Below are 21,206 nucleotides of genomic sequence, written 5' to 3' on the forward strand. Positions count from 1 at the left end.
TTAGTCCATGGGGATTGCTAGACAAAGGAAAAATGTGTGTTGTATTATTTCAGTGTCATTTTAATTCCAACCATGTTAAAGGCATGAATTTGTCCCATTTGGGTTTCCATCACAATTCACTAAAATGCCATTTCAAACAGATGTGTTACATCATTTAACTCTGAGTCATCTTGGTAGTACTGCAAGGATTGACACTTTCTGTTTATTTTTCTTCTGGGTTTTGGTTTGTACAGTTTGATTTCTGTTATGATTTGGTTTCAGTTGATCCATTGTCTGCAGTCACTGTCAAAACAGGTTTTAATGATGATCACAGACAGTTGTTTCAGTCTACAGTCTATTCAAGTCCATGTTTTGTTGTCTGCAAGTCAGTGCCAGATTCTCCTGGTTCCATCTTTTACTCTCATTATGTTCTGGTTCTGAATTTCTTATTTTTTAGTTTTGCTTTGCTTTTATTTAAGAAGTTTCATTCATTAGTTAAGTTCCTGCTACCAGAACATTCTCCTGCAATTGCATCCTCCAACAACCAACCATTCAAATACTAAAAATTTCACTAAATTGTACATGAAAGAAAAAGAAATCTCCCAAGTAGACAAGTTCAATTTAACTTTGAAACTGTTGAGCCATTGAATGTTCCAAGTTACAAACACAGATGTCATAATCCATCCATCTGTAGCAGCTATCCGTAAACTATCTACACCACCTCATACTAATTATGATCACAGGGATTACTGGAGACTATCCCAGCTCAGGGTGACGGGGTGAAGGTAGGGTACACCCCCCTGGAAAGGACGCCAGTCCATCACAGGACCACATACATAGCCAGGCGGCTGCACACACAGACACACACACACACACACACACACGCGCACACACGTTTTATTTGTCATTGTGTTATTTATTATCTATTATTTATTTGTTATTATCTGTTGTTTTTATTATTTTCTGTTTTTTTATATAGCTATGGTACCAAATCAATTTCTCTACTGTGGGATCAATTGAAGTTCTATTTATTCATTCAATATATATATTTAAAGTTTATTCAAGGTTTTTATTGGTTAATAGGATTTCTTCCTTGAATATTCATTGATCTTTCCAAAACTTCTTGACATGAAGAGCGACCAATTCCATAAATGATTCTGTTAATATAAGAGCATCTAAGGAAAACTGTCAAGTGGGCAATTTTTGCAAAAGATTTCAGTTATCACTTTTGTTAAGGAAATTAAGACATACGTTTACTTTATGGTATTTCTTTTTTTTTAATTAACAGACAACTCAAACTGACACCCTTCAGGGTAAAATAAAAATTTCTCTACACATTTTTCTAATATACATAAATAAAGTGCAATTCATGTCAATGCCTAACATCAGCAGTTTCATTCCTCAGCCAGAAACAAACCAACAAACGAGAGCCCTGCCAGGAAAAGATGAATGAGAAGATGAACAGCAACTTGTATTAATTTTGTCAAACCTCCAATTAAAACAAGAACGGACACGTGCTGGAACTGAATATTATTTACCCAGGAGATGATAGAAATCCCTTTTTAGGTTTAAAAACATGCAGTCTGGATATCTTGTTGAATAAGAACTGATCTGAGCATTGCTTTGATGAGTGAGAGAGGCTCACTTAAAGAAACTCACATATCCTTATCTGTGCAGTCCTGGAGGAGATAGGAGACTGTTCTTCTGCATCACGGCAGAGTGTCCCTAGGGACGAACCACCCTCAGACATTCAAGGAGAACAATTAAAATAGAAAATCCGTTTCTATATAAAAAAGTACTAGTGTTCTGAGCAGCCCTGCCAAATAGTAAAAGACAGGTTGCTATTTATCTCATTCAATAAAGTTCTCACTTATTTGCTCCAATTCATATTGTTATCACAATCCTGAACATGTATAATGTAAGACATGCTTTGTTCCAGAATCACTGATTGATTCAAAAAATGACAACTGTGCTAGATTGTAAAATGAAGTTTTATTTTGTTTAGCACTTTTCATATACAAAAGCAGTTTAAAGTCCACCACAGGGTTCTGAAAAGCTTAAAACAGAATAAAAATAATAAATAAATATAAAAGAAATTACAATAACGAAAAAAATGACCAGTAAATGGACTGGTGTAGTATATCCAAAGACACCAGGAAAAAACAATCAAAGTTTTAGAGTTTACGTTTGAAAATGAATATGATCACATTAGAGCACACCAGGAAGCTGTGTGCAGCATAATAGCTAAAAGGAGCTTCCCCCCATTTGGCTGACCCACAGTCTTAGCAGGTGATTGGTTCCTTCAGGTCTTATAGCCTTGTTTGGTTTGTGAACCACAAGAAGACTTGACAGTAATTTAGGAGAACCATTACACCATTGAGTGATTGAAAAACTAGCACCATTTTTAAAAAATCTTTTCTACGTCTAACATGTAGACAGATAAAAGGCTTGAGGGGATGCAACAGGTTTTTCTGGTTCTGGTTTAAAGTCTAATAGCAGCATTCAGAATAGGTAACAGTCATTCAACAGTCTTGTTTTGGAAGACTAGTGTTACAGCACTAGATGATAATGTGTGCTACAATTACTTTCTCTAAATCTTATTTGTGTGTCTTCTTTCTCATCGTAGAACCCCCTTTAAAAGCTTTGCACGAGTATTTTTTGCTCTTTAAATAAAAAAAGCAATCTAAAATTTGTTGAGTCACACTGAAAAATTACCTGCTTAGTAATTTTATTCTTTGTCTAAATACTACGGACATAATCTAAAACAGAGACTTACTTTTTTTGAAATTCATGCGAATATAGAAATGAACTTACAATTTCTAAATACATTTTTTTGGAAATCTTTTTTGGTCTAACCCTCTTTTTTTCTATTGATTCTCAACTTTCATTTAACCTTTTTGGTAAAAGATGTGCTCATCTTGAAATGAATCCACAACTGTTTCTCCTGCTCGTCCTTTTACTGCTGGTGTGCTCATAAATGACCAGCACAGATTGGACAAAATAAAAAATGTTTACAGTAAAGGATTTTCAAATAAACCTTCAGAACATTGCGTTCAGAAGTAGACAGAGTACAAATACAGTTCAGCTAAATAGCAGAAATAACTTTTGTGCACCTCTCACTTTTAAACTCTGCTTTACTCCACCCGACCTTCTTGCACTCCTTTACGATCGTGCTGAGCAAAGTCTCTTTAAGGTTTCTGGATATATCTGTGTCTTTTGGCACTGCCTGCTTTTTTCCTCATTTTCTGTCCAAATGTCATTGCTATTCCCATTGCATTTCAAATCAGTAGTTAATTTTCCTTTAAATTTTGCATTGGCAACACATTGGTTTAGTTACGTAGCAATATTTTGATTTTTCCATTTCTAAAGTAAGTCATATGTCAGTGTGAACGGGTAGATAAGTGAAAGTAGTGGAAGGAAAAAAGTATAAAAAATACAAATAAATAGCTTAATAAATCATAAATCCATTTTCTTAACTCACTGTATCCCTTTCAGAGTCACGGAGCTGTCAGAGCCTAACTGGGTTACTGTTGACAGAAGCCGGGGTACACCCTGCCTGGACTGGTCGCCAATTTGTCACAGGGCCACAATCACCCACTCAAACACACTCACATTCAATTTAAAATAAGTGGTACAAGAAATAAAGAATAGCCTGTCATGCAGAAAAAAATACAAGTTTAAAACCATTAAGCACACCCACACTGCAAAACAAAATAAGAACACACCAAATAAATACTTTTTTTTTAAAATAATTCCTGAATTCTCAGTTAAACAACTGTTCTGGACCACTACAAGATAACATAAAGCAACAAAGTTTTGTTTCATTAGAGGCAAGATACAGCACAAGTAATAGAGTGAGTTAATTAGAGTACAGTGTTGTATTCAAGGGAGAAATGACACATTTTATTTAGCTTAGTGTTCATTTGTCAAAACAGCCACTTAAATTAGTATAAATTGCAATCTAGTTTACCTATTAAATCATGTCTGAGTTAGAAGACTTAACTTTTGCATTACAAACTAACAGTTTATATTGGTTTGTTTTTGACTTTATAATTATGGGTAGAGAGTAAACAATGTGTACTAAAATACTGAACTACACAACAGGCAAGTCTGTCACTTCTTTATAATATGAAATCTTATTGGTCACACAATTATCCCACACAGCACAACATGGCAACTGTGTCAGGTCCCCTACTTTGACAATATGAGCATTAGTGACCTAAGCGTCTCCAGGGATCAATTTAAAAACCATTGCCACAAAAACAGCCAATTAGCAAGCATGCTTCACTGCCTCTCAAATAGATTCCAAGGGCTTCTTCTTAAACCGGAGTCTATTTTTTATCTTCACAGAAAGATGTGAAAACAAACACATACTGCAGGCAGTGAAACTCTTCATCTAGAAACCAAATGATTTCCTCTTGATTAAATTCGTTTTAAATTTCTCATGGTGTTTGATGCTCTTGTCTGGGTGTGTGCTGCAGCCCAGTACTTTTATTTTTACATTTACAATGGCTGCCTGGGTTAAGACGCTATAGAAGAGGAAATTAGGGGTGAAGGGCCTTTTATATTGGTCTTCCTCTCTGGTTGGCAGAAGAATGTCTGAAGCACAGCATAAATAACAGCAGCAGAATGTGGGAACATGATCGAGCAACAAAACACCATGGAAACATGTGTCCCTTGCCCTGAGCTCAACATCAGTTTCTGCATGCAGCCCTGTCAGCAGTGACATTATTCAAAACAGCAAGAGCAAATGTTAATGAGTTCTTATTTGCATATGTATTTCTTTTTCTTTGTTGAAATGTCGCTGATTATTATGTACTAAGATGATAAATGCATCTGCACATGCAGCTCGATGCGTAATTAGCCATTAGGTGGAATGAATAGATCAATTAGAGGCAAGGGACCAGGATAAAAAAAATATCAAACTGGGAAAAAGGCAGGAATAGAAACAAATAACACATTGTGCACATGGGAGAAAAACGCAGAAGATGTAACAAATCAAAACAAAGTATCCTAATGAGCAAAATTAAAAACATCCCATATTTTTGGAAACATTTTCAAGTTGGTCTGACATTCAAAATAACATTTTCATGCCCTTCAAACAAGCTAAACAGTTTATTTTATCCTAGAATTTACCTCTGCACGAGTGAGAGGGGAAGTGGATTTCCTTGTATTTATCCTTTTTCTAAGATAATCAGGTGTCATGTCTCAGTCCATTTGAATTTTTTTTACCTCAGTAAAAGGAGAGATGAGAAGGGGAACATGTTTTCGCTTGGCCTTTGCCTTTTCTTAGCTCAAGATTTCTCCTTTCCAGTGCTTGTTATTCACAAATGAAGAAAAAAATGCATTACTGCAGACCAGATGGGGACATTCCACATGACCAAACCAATCAATCACTTTGGTGGGACGCAGGTGTGACACAGCCGTACGACAACACACCATTTCACAGTCTATCAGGCACAAACACATGGTAACCAATCAATGGCACCCTGAGGACCAATGTGAAAGGGTGCTTCTCCGTAGCCTTGCTGGCTCATAGTTGATGACTTCATAATCACACGTCCATTTTCTCAAAGGAGAAAGGCGATGAGTTTCCTAATAACGTCTCCCACCACGTAAGCACCTACAATGTAACGGATGCCGCTCCAGGAGGGACACTGACATGCTCTCCTTGTCAATGGCAGGTTCATTGATATTGCTGTTGTCAGGTTGGGAGAGCACTTAAACACTTAGACCACTTAAAAAGTTAAAGAACACCCAACACCACCACTACCTACCATCCCTGTTGGCCTTTACAATCAAGCTAAGTGTGTAACAGAAAAAATTCGTTGATATTTGGAATTAGATGCCAAACAACTGTTGAACAGCAAATCAGAAAGCCAAAGACAGATTAAGTACAGAGACATGTACACACATGGTTTCAAAAAAGCAGGTCCAGTGGACACAATGCTGTGTAAATGTCCTCACAGAGAAAACCAAGGAAACTCTGAGCTGTCTTCAACTCACTAACACGATCTGTTGAACTTACACCCAAACAATCAAAAAGGAATGTGTCAGATGAGCAGTCTCTAAGAGGGATGAAAGCAAAAGCTGTTCAAACATTTTCAAGAGTTTTGATGTTTCTAAGTGTAAAAATGCAGCTTTCAATTCTCCTAGAGACATGCTTCACTCTACACTTCCCACACTTTACACTCTGAGGGCATAGTAAGCGTAGGAGAACATTTCAGGCATTGTTAAGTGGGAGTAAAAGCGAAAAAACAAATGTTTTCATTTTTTTATTTAATCATAATCTGCTATTGCTCAACAAGACAAGACTGTAGCATTTATTTTACACTTTGTATGCAAACACACTCAACACAAAGAAAGCATAGCTTGAGTAAACAATGATAAATGTGAATACATATGGACACATGATCTTGAAATGAGATGGACAAAACAATTCACCAACAATCATGTGCAAGGCTTCCTGTGATTTATCCTCTAATGATGAGTTGACTAATGTGGAGCTCTGATAGAAGAAAATGTCTCTGAGTAAAAATGGGATTTGTCCATGTTGGGAAATTACTTATGCAAGGAATAATCCAGAATTCAACAGTTTTAAAGGATACAGGAAAGTTTACATCATTCTGAGACAAACAAAGAAATGTATTCGTCATCTGTTGATGACTAACCTGAGATGACTTACATCTTCTTTGAAATATACGTAGACAATGGATAAACAATAAAATGTTGCCCTTTGCAAATAAGTTTGAGTTTCCTCATTTGTAACCAGAGCCAAACCATTTAAATGTAATCATTATTAACATACAAGCAGATTAATCGTGTTTAGAATAAACAAACTGCCAATAAATCCAAAAATAAAAATTTGAGCACTGAAGTAATAAAACAGAAACATAAAGATATCAAACAAACAACACAGTTACAGGTATATAAGGCTCTGCTTAGCGAAGGGTTCTGTCATTCAGAGTGAAGACACATCTTGTTACATAGTAGGTAATGACTTAATTACTTAAATCTGATCACATAAAATATTTAATGCCTTTAGTAAGGGGATATCAAGTACTAAAGATGACCCATGTAAAAGATCATTCTTTTAATTTCTCATAAGTAATTTAAACTACATGAACTACGCCCTCTGAGGCATCAGCCTTAGATAGACTTAATCAGTAGATTTTTTTGGCTTTTGTTGAAAAAGACTTTTGAACAAATTTAATAGTGCATCACTTTAAATTATCTTGTGATTATACTAAAAACACACTATAGCTTTAAGTCATTTACATTCCAAATTCAATTTGACTAATGTGTGGAAAAGCTTGAGCTGATGAGACTGCATGAAGGAACAGCTTCTTATGGGTCCAGTAACTGTGTAAAAACAGTGTGTGGTGGTTCAAAGCCCATGCAATCTCTACAGACATTTCTACTTTAACATATAACATTTTAACTATAAATAACTCTTCCCCCATTTTTGGAGAAAAGGTTTTCGGGGCACACTTGGTCTGCAGCTGATCCCACACATTTGGATGGCCTTGCCAGTTGCATGCTGGGAAGCAGGATTTAAAAGGGATAGGCTGAGGCTGGCTGCGCAGATCCAAAATGGACTGAGGTGGGAGGTAGAAAGGAGATTTAACCTTTTTTCAGCTAAAGCTCTTGATTTGCTGAAATGACTGAACTCAGAGAGAAGCACATATTATATGTACATGCTATATGTACTACAGTGTTCGCTCCATACATGATTTTATGAGCATGGATCCAGCATTGGGGGCCATACATGAGTATGTGTGTGGGGGGAAGGGGCAGTGGATGTGGATATCTATGGGTATAAGCAGCGGAGTGGAGTGAATAGACTTGGCGGCCACCTGTGACCCTCACCACATTATAAACTAAGTGCACATCTGAGAAGCACCTGCACACAATCACAACTTCAATCTGGAGAGGTTCTCCCAGAAGATAAAGGCATCTTCCTCTGCAGGAACACAGCAGAGATGCCAGCATTAAAAATAAATAAATAAATAATAAAGAAAATTGTTATGCTAAATAGCACGTGCAAACTATATTTCTATGAATAACCATTCTGCGTTCAGAAAAAACAAATTCCTCCGCTGATATCCCATCATCCCTTTGTTTACATTAGCTTAAAGCTCCTTACAACCCCAACCTAACATTAGCTGTGCAACAAAAATTGAGATCAATATAGGAGCTATCAAGACAAACAGTTGTTAGCCAGATGTCAGCTCAGACAAGGAAAAGGAAGTATTGCTGTATTCATTTGTCTGGAAGTGGATGCATCAGAATGAAGCGGAACAGAGAGACTTTGGCCTGCCCGTCTCAGTTGAGGCGTCACAAATGAGAGCTTCTTCAAACAGATTGTTTTTTTAATCGGCCTCTGATCCACTTTGAACAAAGAAATACTTAGACACAGTTTAACAAAAAAGAATTATATGTGTCTTCCGCCATGAGAAAAGTGCTACAAGAACTTGTTAAAAACACGATTTTCATTGGAGTGGGTGTTGAGTGCTTTAGGAGAACCAGACGAAAAACAAAGACCACCTCAATCAACATCCACTATTTCTCACTGAACATTTCAGATCTGAAAAGAGTCAAACTTCCCTCTGCAGGCAGTAATGAGTGAAGGATTTTTTTTTGTGAGTCAAGTTGATAGGTAGTGGGGGACGGATAAAGAACTGTCACATCAGGCCTGCTTAAATATGTCGAACAATATGTTATCCTGCCTGTAACAGACGGAGAGGGGGAAGAAAATTGGGGCACACATGTATGAGAAATACAGTAAACAAACAAAAGTGGGACACTGCAAAAACACAATTTAAAGATGAAACCAAAGTGGAAAATTTGGCAAGAGGAGCCATCCCTCCTTGATGCAACATCACAAGAGACTTAAAACAAAAAAACAAAAAGAAAAAGAAAACACGTTGGAATAAACTGCAAGTTCTACTTTATAAAAGACAAGGAGAATAAGCTGAATTAGCAGTAGCTCCAAGCATCACAATACAATATTAGGAATTGATCTAAACACACAATGTGTCAGAGACAGCAATAATTACTTAATAAAATCTGAATTCTAAATAGTTTTGATATAATTTGCAATACTTTTCAATAATGGTTTTCATCTAGAGGCTGTAGGAGGATGTGGAAAAGCGGCTGCTTTATTTCCAAGTTTATTGAAGTGCACTTTTATGTAACCCCACAAGAACGGAATAGGATTAATTAAATTTCTTATTAAACAGTGATTTTTTTTTTAAATAAAGCAAACTTTATGATGTTGAAATTCTTCTTCTTCCTCTTTCGGCTTCTCCCATCAGGGGTCGCCACAGCGAACAAGTCGCATGGTAAACTTGGCAATGTTTTACGCCGGATGCCCTTCCTGACGCAACCTTCTCAAACCGGGCTTGGAACCGGCACGGAGGTGGAGAAGGGAACAGGGAGCAGCCCGGAGTCGAACCCTGGTTGCACGGACGGAAGGCGCCGCGAACCAGCACGAGCTAAACCGGCTCCCGAACTTTATGATGTTGAAATAACGACCCTAAAATTAAAATAAATGTATAGCAGCATCATTAGTAAATTTGACACAAAAATGATCAATATTATATTTATGCTGAAAAGTGACATTTTAATGAGGTAAAAAAGGAAAAAGTTGTTATGCTAAGGTTTAATTCTTTTTTCTAATGTTTGAATCATAAAAAGTTCCATTATTAATTAATATTTCAGTTTAGTATTTAGTTAAATGTGGCTATTGGTCACTAAGTTTTGACTAGTTAATTATTAATAATCAGTCTACCAAGTTGACTCAGGGAGGCGTAAAATGTGTCCTTTATATTTAATTACATCAAATGAGCTAATATTTCATCTAATAACCTTAACACTGGTCTTCTTTAAAACCTACACATGGTAAATTCACACACATGCGTGCATATATTTGGAAATAAACATATTCTGCAGTTGAAAGGTTCTCATCAATCAATGACTTTTTGCATGGAGAACAAGACTGTTTACCTCCTCTACCCAGTGCCTTCCTGCTGACACTCAGCATTAAGGCTTAGGGGAGTTAAACCACCAAATGGTTCCTGAGTGTGGCAGTGACTGCAGCTTACTGCTCCCCAAGGGGATGGGTCAAATGCAGAGGACAGATTTCACTCACCTCGGTGTATGTTTGACCCTCTAAACTTGATTAGTGGGGACAGTTAGACAGGTGGAACTTGTTCAAAATAAGAGCAATGGGCCAAATTTGAGGCAAAGATGCAGCGATTGAACAAAGTTGTTGTGTGGAGAAAAATGTGTGGGAAATAGTTGCATACGACTGAACTGGTGCAAGTGCTACATTGCAAAATCCAGGAGGGACTGACTAGTACATGACTAAATAGGATTTTAAGTATTACATAATATCTGCAGTGTCCATTTATTTTTTGTTCGCAGAAAAAAAGACAAATCAAAAATAGATATTGACTATTTCAACAACATCTGCTGCGTATAAAAGAATCAATCGCTATTAGGAATTTTGTGTGGTTCCAAAAATGTTTTTATTTCTCTATGAATAATTATTCAGGGCAAGAGAAAACACCTACATGCAACAGACTTTATACAAATAACTATTACCGGTACATTTAATTTAACCAATACATGGAGTCATCGAAACTTGCAAAAGAGCAAATGTTTCCAATGTCTATGTACAGTGGTGGATAAGACCATCTTAGCAGGACAGCGGTATAACTACTCCGTCACACTCATGGCCACATGTATGACACGCTGGCATTTCCCTGCTCATTGTTGTGTGTGTGTGTTTTGATTACAGTAATAAGCTGATTAGTTTTTATGCAAGACTAAGCTGTATGACAAACCGATATGAGGCACAACGGAGAAACGTGAGCACTGAACTCCAACTCAGCAGTTGTGATGTCACACATGGTTAAACTAAAGTAATGCAGAACAGCCCAGTTGTCCAGTGTGTGTCCACATAAAACCCAAGGATCTGGTTATTCAGTTGAAACCATGAGACCTAATCAAGTCATTTAGTATAAGAACTCCTAACTAAGAGCACCTATAAGCAACTCTTGTTCATTTAAAAGTCTACAGATAATAATCGATTCATGATTAAAAGAGAAAGACAGCTGCTTCTTTTCACCTTTGTGTGGCTATTCTGCCATGTTTAAGATCAGGAAAAACGTATAAAACAAAACCAAAAGAGGTTGGGGACAAAGGAAATTAAACCTTCTATGCACATAGAAAACAACAATTCAATTACACCTCCTATATACAGAATTGTCATCCTGAAATTATCAGAGGAAATTTAAATCTTACTGTTACACTGAGTAAATCTGGCATTATGCTGCATAGACTACAACATATTCTACTGATAATGAGTATATTATGAGTGTAGCTGATGATAGGAGACCTGGGTTGAGAGTTAGAAGCAGTGATGTAATCAAGTACAAAAGATTAAACTTTGTGTAAATTCAGCAGCACCCATTTGTGAACTAATCATTGGATTTGGAAATCAGTCTCTTAGGCTAAAATGTAGATGAGATGTTGACAAAACAATTAAATTACAGTGCATTAGCTTGGTAACAGTAAAAAAACACAAGAAAAAAGAAAGCGCTTTAAGAAAACAGTTGGTAGTCATCGTAACAGCTATCGCAGCTTTTAAAACTCTGACTTGTTTTAGGGAAATTAGAAATTAGGATTCGGTTGTTTAAAAGTGTATAAAAACAAGTGTGCAATGGCAAAAAACAACATCTTATTAATGAACACTGACAGGTAATGCAAATGCCTGGAAACTTAAATCTTTTGCGAGAAAATCCCTTCAAACCAGCTTGGAGCTAAAAGGCTGAGACACACTAATAAATTAAAACCTATAATTCTTAAAATTAATGCAAACACCTTATTTATATCACTAAACCACTGAGGGTCCAATCAGTGCAATCATAACCTAAAATAGTTCAACTTAAGAAATATACAACTATATAAATAAATACATGAATGAATGAGACTGAAGTGCACTTCCATAAGAAGTTATTATTCATGAGGGAAAACTGTAGACACAAGCTCAGCCCATGAGAGATGCTGAGGTTGGCTTTCATCTCCAAGAAACAGACCAACATGATGCAAAGCCATACTGATGGAGTGATCTGTATCCTGGGGATGGGTTATCGTGGAAGAAAAAAGAAGATAAAGGGGTGGGGGATAAAATAGTGAGAAAATAAATGTTGTAGCGGTGTCTGGCAAGCCTTTCAGCTCTGCAACCTTCAGATATGATGTGCCCTGCATCTCCGTCAAGTCTTCTCACTAACAATGGGCAAGATAATTTGAGGGGAATAGTTTACTCACCCATTATGTTTGAGTTCATAAAAGGTGTTGGGGATAATCCTTCATTGGGCACTAATCGACTGTCACTCAAATGATCGCCGTAATGAGGGCTGTCTGCAAAACCCTGAGGGAAAAGATCAAAATATTAGCCACATTAGAGATGAACTTAACTTCTACTATAGAATAACATAAATTTGTTAAAGATTAAAACAACCGATTTTCCATTTTCTCAAAAAAAAAATTTTTTTAAAAAGGTGTGCTTAAAAGTCCATTCCCTCCACACACAAAAAAATATTAGACACAATCATCAGTGACTGTTCCTACTTCATTCTTAAAATGTGTTGACATCTATAACACATTAGATGCATTTAAACAATTTAGTGTATTAACTTCCATGCAGTCAATTTTAATATCAAATCTGCTAACAATATCAGTGTATTTTTAATTTTTTGTGTAAATGATCACACTCCTATAAATGCTATTGTTTCTTTTGTAGGCCTTTACATGAATTTCGCTCCATTGTTTTTATTTTAGAGACTTTTTAAAACGTGCTTTTTTGAAAAATAGATAATATATTTATACTGGTGTCAATAAATGTGTATGACATACTTTTAGATTCAAATATTTTTCTGAATAATGATGAGAATATTTTACAACGTTGTTTGCTTGTTTTTGGATTCTGTACTTTATACCACAGCCTTGCATATTACTTTATTAAAAAACAGCGTTTATTAAAACAGGAAAACACAATTAGATCAATTTGAAAATCCTTTTACCTGCAGCTCACAAAAATTGTCTTTTTATTTCTCTGGCTGTTTTTATATTGGTGTTTCCACAACAATTGTCATCTTCAGGGGTTTAGGTCTAAATATTGGTCACAGTGTGGTTTGAAAAACCTTGGGGTCCTGGGTAATAAAAAATGGTCTGTTAGAGAGTTAATCCCAAGCCTTTGAAAAATCCTCCTCTACTGAATCAAATACATTTTACCAAACCACACCAACAAGCAAAAGTGGGTTTGAATTTCTGTTCACTTATTTTGAAAAAGTCAGAAACAAAATACTAGGGATAAAAAGAAGAATTTTAAGTATCTATATATTTTGGAGTAGATAGGGATGGATACATTTCAAAGGCAGTGCAGTGATGTGCTGTGGCGAGGGATTTCCCATTGTGCCGATGCCAAGCTGCATGCGCCGTTAAACGCACCATGAACTGACTCAATAACAACAACAGCCGCGTGAGAAGAACTCGTAAAGTCAGAAGCACACAAAGACATATATAAAACACTGCAAAACTAAACCAGCAAAAATCGTCTTGCAATTAACTCATATTTACCATTTAAAGGTTGTTTTTTTTAATCCTGTTGATGTGAACCCTTCATTTCAGAACGAGCTTTCATTTGTAGCAGGTAAATTTTAAGACTGGTTCCAGTTGAGACAAACATATTTAACCTTTCAGTACACAAGGTTCTCAGCGGATAAAGAGCTAAGTTTATATTGCTGCCTCTCTGGTGAGTCTCTTGAGCTGCTGAGGGACTCCAGCTGGTGACAGTGATCTTTGTTTCACTGTTGCTCTAATCTGCAGTTTTCTCTTGGCACTCCAGATCATGAACCAGTGTGGCAGCAACTGAACTTTCTGTTTGGGGATGACTTCAGTAGCTAATTGCGTTAAAGAAAGTGAAGGTGCAGCCTACAGTCTTTGGTTAAAGAGACTCAATACAAACTGCTGCAAAGGAACAGAGACACATAACAATCCTGTTATAGTGACTAAACTGTGGTGATTATTATATGATTAATACATTTAAAGAAATACTGTACACTTAGGTGTGTTTACAAAATGTCATATGCTTAGCCAGGTGTCCACAGATTTAGGAAAGTCAAATATAAGACTTTAGGAAACCTTTTTAAAATTCTTTATAATAAAAGAAAAGACCACATTCACAAATTAAATGTACATAATGACTAATTTAGCAAATACATTATCCTGTGAACATTTATCTTTTATTTGTATTATATTCAGCAGCAGGTTTAAAGACCTTTTAGCAACATAAAGAAAATGTTTTCAATCATTTCAATGTTGCAGATTTAGTTACCACCAAAAAACTTCAACTTTATGACAGAAGCTCTTTTTATCTGGTGACACATTGTAGATTTAGCCATATTAGTAAGACCAAAAAAAAAGAATTACTACCCTTTCACTTGGAATTTAAGACAATTGAATGATTTCCACAGCCTTAGTTTTGATAAATAATCTAAAAGAGGTTTTAAAGATCCAAAGGCAACCAACCAAAATGTGTCTAAAATCAAAGTGCATTGCAACTCATTTTATCTCCCTGACTGAGTGAAGTCAGAGGTCAGTTTAGACAAAGCTAAAAGCAGAGGTTAAAACAGCTAAGCAGTTCTGTTAAATCTATGCAAATGTAAAAAAAAAAAAAAAAAAACTTTGTTTATAGGCATAAGAAACAAAAACAAGTAAAGATACATTGTTTTACCATAACGTGTAATCAAAACTAGCTGGGTCATTGAGCTAAACAGGAAAATGGATTAAGAGTTTTCTTAAACGGGTGTGCATCACTATTACTGCTCATTAGATCCTTTGTAACACTCCCAACACAAGCGGACTAACACACGCTGGTGTTACTGCCACAGCCCCACATTAGCACTTCCAGCTATGTAACTGTGAGTTCACTGTCACAGTAAGCAGGGAAGGCGTTACGCCTCACTCCCTGACCACTTGCCACAGCATTTAAACCGACATTTCTTTTCCCACAGACACTGTGCTACATCCCAAGTGAATTTGTGTCTGGCTGCATGTGGCTGCTTGGTCATGATGATATAGTCATGATGGATGTGTGTGGGGTCGAGTATCAATTGGGGCAGGGCACAAGGGAAGCTGGGATTGTCTTGCGGAGGCGGTGGGCACAGCCTTGTCTGTCATACCAGCCTACAGCCACAACTACCCGGGAAACAGCAGCTGGTTCGAAGCCAAGGTCAGTGCGACAGGGCTGGAGACTGCTCACAGTTGACTGATCACACATTCACAGTAGCAGCTCCAACAAGCTGCAGGACAAAATTTTATGTTGCTGTTGCAGACTGAAAACACAAAGGCCTTTGGAGTTTCTTGAACAGAGTTTGGACACATTTTTGGAAAAAGTATATATGAAGAGTGGCAAGAAATGAGAATAAACCAATGTTGCATTGTAACAAAAAAGTACTAAACATCTTTCCTCTTTTATATACATCTTTAATGCCAATCTGTTTTCCATATTGTTGTATGCTGATTGGATTTGATTCTGATTTGTCTATAAACTAAAAAAAATGGTAAAACCCCTTAAGAAAAATCCCTGAAGAAGATATAAACATAGAAATGTAAAACCCTTACATGTTGTGTAAACCCCCTTTAGCATTAAAGCATTGACTTTCTGTGGCAAAAGGAATTATTTACTTCAAACCACTGTCCCATCAGTGGAAAATAGTCAGTGCTACCCACTGTTTGCCAAGAATTAAAGCACTGAACCTCTGTGGATGGCAGTTCACACGTGCAACCCCACTCAGATAATACCTAAATACATTTCATTCATTTTAGCTAGATTAATGCATAAAATCTTAAAATTATCATTTTTTTGTAGTAATCTGACCAAACTGGGTACAAACTGAAGCAAATTGATCATTCTTGGACTTTTTGAATGGGAGAATCACAAAAAATGTTTACGTTTGACAATTGTATGTATTCCCTTCAGGTCTTACTTAAAGCCAAAAAGGCCCCAAAACAAACCCAAAGCATGTTGAATATAGAAATGTATTTTCAACTTTTTACAGGATGCAAGGTGATCAGCCAAAATACCAGCATAGTGAGGGAATTACAGCCATGTCCAGATCTAAATATTTTGTGAAATAAGTGTACTGTGACTATAAAATCTTGATGACTGAACTCATCCACACTGTGAACAAACTCCTGAAAGCTTTCAAGTACAGTTTAGACTTGGTCTGTTATCGTCATTAAATAAAAACTAGGGTTAGAGTAAAAGATCCATGTTATTTGTATCAAGCATCAAAATGCTTTTGGATTTTGGCCCCTGTGTGTAACAATAACAATAAAAGGATTTGATTTTCTGATAAAGGCATACAATTAACCCATTAGACAATGTAATGATCCCAATTATAACTAACTTTAAACTTCATTGCTGCAGCAGAGTTCAACAAGATTCTTCAACGCCAGTATATAACAGAGCACACACGTACTTCACACAAACATATAACAGTAAAATACTGACTTTATGAGACATTTCACATTGTGTCTGGGATGCAAGTATCATGTCTTATATAGGGTGGGTACTAGCAGCTGTGTTCAAGTGCCTGCAATGAGGCCCTATGGATGTGAAAACAGCTGGCTGCTGGCTAATGCTGTGCCTTGTAATGTCAGAATCACTCATTTATACACACCTGCAGCAAAGAGATCTCAAGCATCTATATCTTATAATTCAAATCAAGTTGCCTATGTTACCATAGCCTGTAGATGTTCTTTGGGGAAGGGCACAGAGAAATAAACAGGGTAGCGCAGCGCGAGTGCCTCTGACATTTAACTGAATTCTAATAGAAAGTGACAGGAGATTGACATTAAATGAAATTCATACAGGGCATCCAGAACAACCAATGTGTGAGAGACAAACAGGCTGGAGGAAGCCATTCACACAAACTGTGAGAGGTTTTTCCTTTTAAGAAACAATGAGTTTGTTGGTTCATATTCATAGTTTTCATACTCCACATTGTGTGCACTTGTATATAAAAAACTGTTTAAGTTGAAATGACTTAAACAATATCATTTTACTCTAAGAAAATAAGAAGACATATAATGTTGATGATGATTTAATCTTTATAGACCAACTCTGATGAAAATTGTGTTTTTGTTGGTTTTAACATCTTCTTGTACCATTATATTTCAAGAAAACTAAGCTCAAAATTGCATTTCTGAGTGTTTCTTTGTTCAGATCGTTGTGAATCAGGAGCAAACTAAAAAATGCCATTTGAAAAATATGATGTAGAAAATAGACTGAATGGGCTACAAGCTCCCTGATCTGAGCTCTCAGCAGCGGGGAGGGGAAAGGCAGCAGGATTTCTCTGCCCCAACGGTCCCGCCCACAACTCATGGGGGAATTTCTAATGAACTCCTGCCGTTCTGCAGAAACTGTGTCTTGTGAAACAACACAATTTTTCTTATTTTGGCTAAAGCTGGCATATTCATAACTAAAAGACCACTGGAAACACTCTTAAAACAGCTCAAAGGATGAATGGAGTGGGTCTTTGACTTGACAGTCAGTCAGTAAATTTAATTTCATCCTTTTTTGCATTGACATAGTGTCATAAAACAGAAATGACACGATCAGATCCATTAGATCAAATATTCTGATTCACAAAACTGAACCATTCCATCAAGTTAGAAATACAACAAACTCCTTTTTGCAGAACTTAACAACTTCTTAACTACTGCAATTGTATTTTTTTTTTATTTCTATGTGGAAAGTATTAGAAAAATTCTGTCTTTGTTTGGAACAGTAACCCAAATTAAACAATAGTTTTTTTCTGCACCTAATGTAAATGTTTAGAGCTGATATTATTGTGTTTCACCAGGTTTTCCTTTTAAATTATACTCACACCTGCCTGTGTTACTTACTCACACACACACTCACACACACACTCACTAACACACGCTCAAACAGCATAAACATTCCACCAGCAATGAGAACACCAGGCAATCCTCTCTCCCACAGAGATATCTATTATAGGTCAAAGAACACGACTTTCACAGGGATGAGGTGAGACTAAAACACATTGTGAATTTACCACTTTGATGTAATGAGCGTTAAATGATGTGCTGTGGAGCGGAAAGGCCACTCAGAGGCATCATTTTGTGGGTCATCTTACCCGAGAGGACTCATAGGTAGGACTGGACTCGCCACCTGAGGCCCAAGATGCTTGGTTGGTCCTCTCATCTATACCTGTCAAAAAAAGAGATCCGCAACTCAATCAGCAAGTCAAGATTACTCACTGAGCCGTTTAGTGCTCTCTGATGTTACACTCACACACACAGACAAACACACAGGTAGGCATTTTACCTGTAGCTGTGCTTATATTCGCTGGTTATAATCTCATCAGGAACTTATCTATGAAATTTTCGCTTTTGCATTAATTGCTAATTTACTTCAAACAAAGACTCTTCAGTGCATCAAGTTAATAATAATAATAATAATAATACATTTTATTTATAAGGCGCCTTTCTGGGCACTCAAGGTCGCCGCACAGCATGTATACAGTATAAAATACAATAAACACTTAAAACAACAACAACAATTTAAATAAATACAAAATTAAATAAAAAATATATAAAAACGTGAAAAGGTTAATGTTAAAGTGAATAGGCCATTTGGAAAAGATGAGTTTTTAGCTTTGATTTGAAATGTGGGAGTGTGTCAGTGTTGCGGAGGTCAGGGGGGAGTGAGTTCCAAAGCTGGGGAGCAGTAGTAGGTTAGTAGTAGTAAGTTAACTTCCAAGTTCTTCTGATTCTTTCTAATTGTTTAATTTAGGCAAACCCATATATAAATTGACACTTTTAAGTTATGATGTTTTAAAATAGTTAGACAGTTTTGTGAGGGCTGCATGGTGGAACAGTGAGAAGGCCCTAGTTCGAATCCCAACTGGGAGCTTTCTGGGTGGAGTGTGCGTGTTCTCCCTGTGCATGCGTGGGTTTCCTCTGGGCACTCCGGCTTCATCCCACCATCCAAAAACATGCTTTATAGGTTAATTGGTGTCTCTAAATTGGGTATGAGCGCGTGTGCTGCCCTGCAACAGGCTGGCGACCTGTTCAGGGTGTACGCCGCCATCGCCCAGCAGTAGCTGGATTGGTTCTACAGCTCTGTAACCCCAAAAGCACTCAGCGGGCTCTGCAGATAGATGGATGGCATTTTCTTGTAGAATGTACAAGCATCTATCTAACTTCTATACCTGCTTTTTTCCTGTGCAGTTACAATGCGCATTGTAAATTCAAATCTACCCCAACGCTCAACAGACTGGGAATATTTTTACCCATCAAACGTTTTTAATGTTTTGCATCCTCAGAACATTTTATTTACTGCTAAACAACAATGCAGTAGATACCAGTTAAAGATACACCGATATCCTGTCAAGAAGGGCCTGACAGTTATCAAGTCATGATGGGAACATTTTGGTTTTGTTTATTTTTATTTCAAGCATATTATAAAAATGACAATAGATACATTTATACACTCGCTGATTCAAAAGAGTCTATATTTGACAGAACTTAAGAACGATAAACGTGAAAGGGAGATTGGCAGAAGCCGAAGCTTGTTTATACTTTCTCAACAAAATTGCAAAACAACAACAAAAAACACAATGTACCAACATTATCAATATAATTATCTGTATCAAGTTTTATCAAGTGCATTGATCAATTTCCTTTCATAACTGAAAATTTGGAAACAGAATCACATCCTTTAAAATAAAAACTAACCATGAAAAACCAAAACTACAGCAGAACCAAAAACAATATTAAAAATGATCATAGAGACAAAGTAATACAGAAGAAAAAACTTAAATAATTTGCACTGTGGATTCAGGAATCATATGTTTCATATAACATGATGATTTTACATTGGAGCAAAAAACATTACAAAAGCAATACTTGAGTTTAACTAAATCTTCTATGCTTCAGAAATAAAGCAGACAAACATAAATCAATAATGCCAACCAAAGTGTCAAGCTAGAGCATCTGGCATATGTTCAAAAAAATAATATCTGGCCTTTGAAATCTAATTTATGAGATACACTCATTAAAAATATTTGAAGCTTCAATTCTTCTTGCTGTTTGAAACAATATTGTGTTGTAAAACAACAAAAACCCTCTACAAATAATAATAAAAGAAAATGTAGCTGCAGTCAGGGTAAAGCATCAACATTTTTCAAGCTATTGATTGTCTCTGCAATAATTCCATCTGTTTCAGTAAAATGCAATAGCATTTATTCATTTTCAACCTCAAGTATAGAATAATCGGATTAAAGACATTGTGTGTGCTGGGGAAGCAAAACAATATTGCAATAAAAAACAACAACTTGGTAATAAAATTAATCTTTAACTTGGAAGTTTTGGAGTTAATACCAAGATGCTTCTGGTACAGCAAAGTTAGCAAGAGGAGGCCAGACAACTGAAATGAAAGATAAGGAGCATGCTGCTCATCTATAACCTTACAAATAATTATTTGATGCCTAAACATATTATTAGCGTAAAACAAAATTAATGCAAACAAATATTTGAAGAATTAATGCCACGTTACTGTTGGACACTAATAATAAAAAAAATAGAAATTATCAGGTTTCAAACCACATTTTTAATGGCATTTTTTTTATCTATTTCAAATTCTTTCAAATGTGAAATCTAATAATGAACTAAACCAGAAAGTCAATGACATGTCTCTAAGCAGAAGTAACACTTGACTGAGCAGAGCTTTAGATAAGTTTCATCCTGACAAACAAGATGCTTTGCAGCCTGCACACAGCAAATTCATTTCCTCTTCTGCATTAGCTTTATGGAAAAAAAAACATCCAAGTCATTTTGTCTCACTATTTCTGGCTGGCAAATGTATTTTTCATTATAGCTGTGTTACACTTAAGTACCTGATCAGACCACGCCTGCAAGAAATCAGAATTATACCAATGTGACATGTCTTAGTCAACCCATGCTTTTTACGTAAAGTACAGTTAAAGTAGTGTTTGTCTGAGTCTGCAGTTGTCGTCTTGTCAGGTTAGCATCTGCTGCAATGGATCAAGAGACCCTTCTCTAGTCAATGCACAAAAAAAAGGCAGGACAATGACATTACGCACTGATACAGGCGGCAAAGAAAAGCA

The 21,206-nt window shown here is 36.4% G+C and overlaps 1 protein-coding gene across 15 annotated transcripts in view; it reads right to left on the bottom strand.

The window, feature by feature from the left end:
• tcf12 (transcription factor 12) overlaps positions 1 to 21,206 on the bottom strand; it is a 58,931-nt gene that overhangs the window by 31,813 nt on the left and 5,912 nt on the right. For all 15 annotated transcript variants that reach the window (XM_078944511.1, XM_011491400.4, XM_078944510.1 and 12 more), the window contains exons 4-5: positions 18,213 to 18,286; positions 12,316 to 12,418 (exon numbers count right to left, since the gene is read on the bottom strand). In XM_078944511.1, the coding sequence (XP_078800637.1) occupies positions 12,316 to 12,418; positions 18,213 to 18,286 (177 nt within the window). The remainder of the gene's footprint in view (positions 1 to 12,315; positions 12,419 to 18,212; positions 18,287 to 21,206) is intronic.

Source organism: Oryzias latipes, chromosome 3, assembly GCF_053564925.1.
Source record: "Oryzias latipes strain Hd-rR chromosome 3, Olatipes_Hd-rR_3.1".
Classification (NCBI taxonomy): Eukaryota; Metazoa; Chordata; class Actinopteri; order Beloniformes; family Adrianichthyidae; genus Oryzias; species Oryzias latipes.